General features: G+C 38.0%; 1 protein-coding gene across 1 annotated transcript; it reads left to right on the forward strand.

The window, feature by feature from the left end:
* The first annotated feature begins 3,988 nt into the window (after nt 1–3,988).
* On the forward strand, nt 3,989–7,074 carry LOC111461353 (aluminum-activated malate transporter 2-like). The gene is made up of 6 exons (XM_023104854.1): nt 3,989–4,274; nt 4,355–4,495; nt 4,965–5,237; nt 5,328–5,437; nt 5,541–5,687; nt 6,625–7,074. The coding sequence occupies exons 1-6, from the start codon at nt 3,989–3,991 to the stop codon at nt 7,072–7,074; spliced, it is 1,407 nt and encodes a 468-aa protein (XP_022960622.1).
* Nucleotides 7,075–7,210: the final 136 nt, after the last annotated feature.

Consider the following 7,210-nt stretch of genomic DNA (forward strand, 5'->3'; position numbering starts at 1 on the left):
CCAAAAAAAAAAAAAAAAAAGAAAATTGCTCATTCATCCATTTAGATCCGACTAGAAATACATCGATCTAGGAAACCTGGCTCGACTCACCTTATTCTTACTCTCTTATCCAGTTGTTTCGATGAATGCACCAACGGGTAAAGAGAGATAAGGGTTGTTAGGTTATAAATTGAAGTTGTCCTTGAAACGGGAAGCAAGAAAGAGAAAAAAGGTATGAAAAATGCAGGCTAAACTAACCATCGAAAAACGTGATTGACAGATCTTTTTAGTGAATTCAAGATCAAACTACTACGAAAAGGGACCATGAATCCATTAAATGCAAGACACGTTTACAAAGAAATGAGTTATGAATGCGTACTTCACTGTGGACTATTTTGTTCATCATGGACATTTTTGGGACGACATTTGTGAAGAAACTCGATAACAAAAGTCATTGAAATATTTGGACATTTTGGTTGTGACACTAAAATGAGTTATCAATGTTTATTTGGGAGGAAAATTGAGACCAACAAATAAGAAAATTATAAACCAAAGCAAATAAACTAGAAGAAAACATGAACACAATCGTTATTAATAAGACTTCAGTTCGTCAAATTTTTAGATCCTACATTAATGGAAGAGAGAAACAAAACGTTTTTATAGGGTGTGAAAACCTCTCACTAACATAAATATTTTAAAAATTGAGACTTGCGGCAATACGTAATGAGCCAAAGCTGACAATATGTTAGCGAGAACGAAAGGGAATGAAGTCAAAGTCAGACACCGGACACCAGGCGATGTGCCAGCGAGGATGCTGGTCTCCAAGGGGATGGATTGTGACATCCCACGTCGACTGGAGAAGAGAACGAAGCATTCCTTTCCAGCGAGTACGCTAGCCCTCAAGGGAGCAGATTGTGATATCCCATATCGGTTGGAGAGGAGAACGAGCGAAGACACTGGCACCCAAGGGGGGTGGACTGTGATATCCCACATCGGTTGGAGAGGGGGCTGAACGAGGATGTTTACCCCAATAAAGTGGACTGTGATATTCTATATCGGTTGGAGAGGAAACGAAGTGTTCTTTACAAAGGTGTGGAAACCTCTCCCTAATAATCACGTTTTAAAACTGCAAAACTGACAGGAATATCTAACCGGCCAAAGCAGACATAAAATGTTAAAACGAAACTCTAATCTAAATTCTGAAAGTGACCCAAACAAACTCTCTCAAATTGGTAACCTCAATTATGAAATTTCATAAAGTCTATGAACAGTTTGACAACTAAATATATTAAATGTTTCATGTGAATAGGATGAATTTCTCTAAGAATTATTTTGCTGTAGAAATAATTATGTTTTTTTTTTTTAAGGTTTTATAGTATAAAATAAAATAATTATTAATTTTTAAAAATATATATTTCATGCCATTAAAAGGTGCAATAATTTCTTGATAAATTATTGAAATAATTTCTTGGTGTTGACTTTGGTCAAAATATTGCAGCTGAACATCTTAAACATAAATCCAGACAACAATCAACGACAAAGCTCAAACTTTAATGACACTCCTAAATTTGGACAACGTTTGAAATTTACTAACTCAGTGTCAGTCAAAACCTTAATCTAATAACTTTAATATAATACTAAAAATGGGTAATTGGTTAGAATCTTTAATATAAAATTAAGACGTTTATACTCTCGACCAATATAAAATATTTGAATCTTCTACTGCAAATCTTGTTCAGCTAAAAGACTCGTGAGTTAAATATTCGTTCTTCGATCAATTCAAATATAGTTTAGAGGTTAAGACACCAACTGAATCTCACCTGCCTCTAGGGTTAGTGTGCGGGAAAAAAATCATATATTAAAAATTCCAACAAATTACTCACTTCAAATTCATAGTTTTTATGTCTCACATCAACGTAACTGTTTTATCTACTCTGAGTCGTACACATCTTCGTTTTGATCATCTGAGTGACCTAATTTATAGCTTGAACCAGCTTCGAGCCTAACAGCTTTCGTTCTTCGACATCATCCCAAAACATTAGAGATCTACAACATCTCCCATAAGGATGGCTGCTTGGTAACTGTCGTTATAAGAAAACTCCATAAAGTGTAATAGAAAGACCAAACTGTTTGTCGTTCTCCAAGGTCTAGTTTAGAGGTTCAGTTTGGTCATCTATCTATGGATAAAAATTCATTCTTAACTTCAACAACCTAGTTATTTTCTTGGTATACATTTGCATTCAACTATTAACCGAGTTCATAGACTTTCCTAGCAGGAAGTGTGTCGATTTAGTGTGCCTATCAATGATCACAATATTATCGTGTAGCCTTTAGTCATCCATCCTCGGTTACTCTGGAATGAAATCCATGGCTAATGTGTGTAGAGGTGATCAATCTTCATATTGAACCGTACAAAAACTCAAAAATGCACTCGAGCAAGAATGGTACGCTCAAAATCGATTTCGAACCGTGAGTCCCTACTAATATCATTGTCGGTGAGGCAACCACCGATTGTCTCTTTATTTATTTCAAATTTTAATTTTAATTTTCATCTTAATTCAGGTATTACATCATTCCTTCAACATATTTTATCTCTTTCAATAATTTAGCGCGGAGGGAATTTGAGAAGTATAAAGATAATGATAATAGCAACAAATCCATATATGAATTAAAATATTTTAAGATGCCAAAATTTAAATAAACATTTCATATATTTTGGATTATATCCCAACCTCCATATTTTCTCAAAATAATTCATATTCGCATAGAGAGAGCCAAGAAACATATGATATGCATTATGAATATCTTTTTAATTTCACAGCTAAGGTGCATACATGTGACAACCAAATCTTTCTATATATGTAACATTAATATATTGTCAATATATTGTCAGAGTGTCAGTCAGCACCAATATCTAGAAAAATAATTAATAAATAAAAATAAAAAATTGGAAAAGGTATTTCCGAGAAATTCTTCGCTATAATTTTTATTAAAAAAATATAATCTAATATTCAACGTAATTTCTAAAAATTCAAATTTCATTACTATAACGTAGTATGTCACACCCACATCTATAAACTCCCGGGGTGGAGATTTCAACAAGGTTGAGGTGGGGTCAGAAATATAAACTCTGTTTCTAGCCCATTTAGCTAATAGGTAAAAATATCTCTTCACTCTCTTTGTATTATCCGTTTAAACAGATATTTGTTCAAAATAGGTCTACGCAAGGCCCGACCTCACAGATTAAATAGATATCTCTAGTATGATGTGAGAGTCTCACATTGGTCGGGGAAGAGAACGAAACATGTTTTATAAGGGTGTGTAAACTTTCCCCTAACAAACGTGTTCCTTGAGGGAAAGCCCGAAACGGAAAGTCCAAAGTGGACAACATCTACTAGCAGTGGATCTGGGCGGTTACAAATGGTATTAGAGCCAGACACCGGACTATGTGCCAGCGAGGAGGCTGTTCCCCAAAGGGGGTAGACACTAGACGGTGTGCCAATAAGGAGGCTAGACCCTAAGGGGGTGAATTTGACGGGATCCCATATCGATTAGAGAAAGGAAAGAGTGCCAGTGATGACACTGGACCCTGAAGGTGGTGGATTGTGAGAGTCCCACATTAGTTAGGACGAAACACTCTTAGGTCTCGAAGGGGGTAGATTATGAGAGTCCCACATTAGTTCGGGAAAGCCTAAAAAAAATAATATCTGCTAGCGGTGGATCTGAGCGGTTACATATGATGTCGTACGTACTCGTTGAATTGAAACATGTTTTAAATCTGCAATTGAAAACATTTATTATGCAATAATAAAGTGTGAAAACATTTTTTATTATTTATTGGATTGTACGTTAACCAAGAACAGTCAAAGAAGAGTACAATCAATGAATGCCAAATGATGTATTCACATGCAAATGTGTTGTTCTCTACGCGCAATACTTGCACTATATTAAGTAGTGATCAGTGCATCTCTTTTTATAATCCAAACAACAGACAAGCTTTACTCTAACAATGGCAACTGAGAAGAGCTCCAATGAGTATGAAGGGTTGCTACCTTTTTGCTTGAGGTGGGTGAAGCCGATATTCGCGAAGCTCCCAGCCATAGCGGTCGAGCTAGCGACAATGACGACGAAGCTCGCGAAGGACGACACGAGAAGGGTAGTTCATGCTTTGAAAGTGGGATTAGCTATAACTTTGGTGTCTTTGTTCTACTATTTCAAGCCTTTGTATGACGGGTTTGGAACCTCCACAATGTGGGCTGTTGTCACCGTCATTGTCGTCTTTGAGTTCTCCGTTGGTACGTGTAGTATTGATAGTAAGCAATGCTTGATGTTTTAAGTTGGTAAATTATGATAACTCATGACATTTTTTGAACAGGAGGGACACTAGGACGAGGTTTGAATCGAGTTATGGCAACTCTTTTAGCTGGAGCTCTTGGGTTCGGAGCTCACTATTTGGCAAGCTTGGGTGGAGATACTGGCCGACCAATAATGCTTGGCTTGTTCGTGTTCGTACTAGGTAAATTTCTAGTTATGACAACTCTTTTAGTTCATGAAATTTAGAAACGTTCATTTAGTTGACGAGATCTACGAACAAAATAGGAAATAGAAAAGGGAGTAGGAAGAATCTCTATTAGATAGACAGGGTCGGAGACCGAGATTGTATTCCCCTTACTCACCCACTTCCCACTATTACATTTTTAGTAACATATAAATTATGCATTAAAAAATAACCATTTTAAACAAAATTAAAAAAATGGGTCGGGAAACCTGATCCCCATTCATCCCCGCGGAGAATCTCCACCCAGATTCCCATAAAAATAAATAGAAATTTTCGTGGGGATGGAAAATGAAGTAGGGGCGGGGACAGAGATAGAGAAGGTTTTCCCATTTTCGCCTCGTAAACATCTCTAACGAGGCTCGTAAAATAGATAGTTTGAAGTTCAAATTTGATAGCAATTTAACAATTTGAAATGGATGGCATGCAGCTGCTATATCAACTTTCATAAGATTCTTCCCAAAGATGAAGGCGAGATACGACTATGGGCTGCTGATATTCATCTTGACATTCTGCATGGTATCATTGTCCGGATATAGAGACGATGAAATTGCAAAGCTTGCATACAGTAGGATGCTAACCATTCTCATCGGATGCTGTTTCACTGTCTTTGTTTGTGTTTTTGTCTGTCCTGTTTGGGCTGGCACTGATCTTCACCATTTGGTCGCCAACAACATTGAATCTCTTGCCACTTTCTTTCATGGTACAAATCAAATTATGTTTGGTCGTTTTCATGAGAGAATCTATTGGCTCTTTGATTTGGTTGATGGATTTATAAGTGAATCTTTGGCAGGGTTTGGAGCTGAGTATTTTGGATTACTACAAGAGCAAGGAGAGGTTGGCAAGGTTGACATGCAAAAATATAGAACCATTCTAAACTCGAAATCGAACGAGGAATCGTTGGTGAGTGTGCTAAGCTAGCTCGACGCTCTTAGGGTTTGTTCATTTCTCGTTTCTTGTTTCTTGTTTCTTGTTTTGTGGTTAATGGGGTGATGTGTTTTGATAGACTAATCTTGCAAGATGGGAGCCTCGCCATGGCAAGTTCAGATATCGCCACCCTTGGAAGGTATACTTGGAAATTGGAAGCTTGAATAGAGAGTGTGCATGTCGCCTTGAAGTTCTTAATGGCTACCTTCAAACGAAACGAACTCAAGTAAGATTCGATGCAAGTTTTGCTCGTTGACTTTTAGAATGTGAACCTAACATAGGAAATGTAACGGTCCAAGTCCACAGCTAATAGATATTGTTCTCTTTGGAGTTTTTCTTTCGTATCTTGTCTCAAAGATTTTAAAACATGTCTGTAAGGGAGAGGTTTTCACACCCTTATAAAAGATGTTTCGTTCTCCTCTCCAACCGATGTGGGATCCCACAATCCACCCTCCTCCGGGACCAGCGTCCTCACTAGCACTCGCTCTCTTCTCCAATTGATGTGGGACCCCCCAATCTACCCCTGTCGGGGCCAAACGTCCTTGTTGACACACTGCCTCGTGTCCACCCCCCTTCGAGGCTCAACCTCCTCGCTGGCACATCTTCTAGTGTCTAGTTCTAATACTATTTGTAATTACTCAAGCCTACCACTAGCCGATATTGCCATCTTTGGGCTTTCCCTTTCGGAATTTTCCTCAAGGTTTTTAAAACGCGTCTTCTTGGAGAGGTTTCCACACCCTTATAAAAGGTGCTTCATTCTCCTCCTCAACCGATGTGGGATCTCACAATCTACCCCTTTTTGGGGTCCAGCGTCCTTGCTGGCACACCGCCTCGTGTTCACCCTCCTTCGGGGCTCAGCCTCCTCGTTGGCACATCGCCCAGTGTCTGGCTCTGATACTATTTGTAACGATCCAAGCCCACCACTGATAGATATTATTCTCTTTGGACTTTCCCTTTCGAGATTTCCCTCAAGGTTTTTAAAACGCGTATGCTAAAGAGAGGTTTCCACTTCGTTCTCCTCCCCAATCGATGTGGGATCTCACAGAAAACAACGAGAATACTAATACCATTTTAGAAAATAAACAACTATCTATTTAGTTATCAAACGGGTCTTATTAATAAACGATAAAAACCCTATTCTCATAATCTTTTCTTTGATGCAGATGCCATCCCAACAAATCCATGGTCCATTTCAAGAGGAATGTATGAAGATTTGTAGTGAATTAAGTAGTGGATTAAGAGAATTAGCAATGGGATTAAGGAAAATGGTTCCACCACTAACAGCCAAAGCTCACATAGAGAAAGCAAAGATTGCAGCTGAGAATCTCAAGTCCCATTTGGAAGAATGGAGATTTGAAGAAATGAATAATAACAAGAATGCTTTGGAGATTGTTCATGTTGCCTCTTTGTCACCACTTCTACTTGACACCATTTGCTGCATAGTAAAGATTGTGGATTCAGTCCAAAAGCTGGCTTCAATTGCAGGCTTCAAGGCTGTGGAAGTTCCATCTAGTGTAGCACCAGAGCAAGACCAAGGTTCAATGCAGCCATGCCATGGAGATGTTCTTGTAGCTCATCATGTCATTATGATTGATGAAGAATCTCCTTGTTAATGCTTTGGAAACATTCTCAAATCCATAAGAGGATTTATACATTTTGTTTCCCTAAAGAGGGCATATAGATCTTTGTTTAAAGTGGATGAATTATGTCCCATTTTTTTTTTTTTTTTTTGCATCTTAATCAAAATAG

This window comes from Cucurbita moschata, unplaced genomic scaffold (assembly GCF_002738365.1).
Source record: "Cucurbita moschata cultivar Rifu unplaced genomic scaffold, Cmos_1.0 Cmo_Scf00025, whole genome shotgun sequence".
Lineage (NCBI taxonomy): Eukaryota > Viridiplantae > Streptophyta > Magnoliopsida > Cucurbitales > Cucurbitaceae > Cucurbita > Cucurbita moschata.

Bases quoted from the DNA above. Each gene is read 5' to 3' on its own strand.
- LOC111461353 (XM_023104854.1), top strand. From the start codon at position 3,989: ATGGCAACTGAGAAGAGCTCCAATGAGTATGAAGGGTTGCTACCTTTT. The intron at 4,275-4,354 runs GTACGTGTAGTA...TTTTTTGAACAG, and splicing joins CGTCTTTGAGTTCTCCGTTG to GAGGGACACTAGGACGAGGT. The intron at 4,496-4,964 runs GTAAATTTCTAG...GATGGCATGCAG, and splicing joins CTTGTTCGTGTTCGTACTAG to CTGCTATATCAACTTTCATA.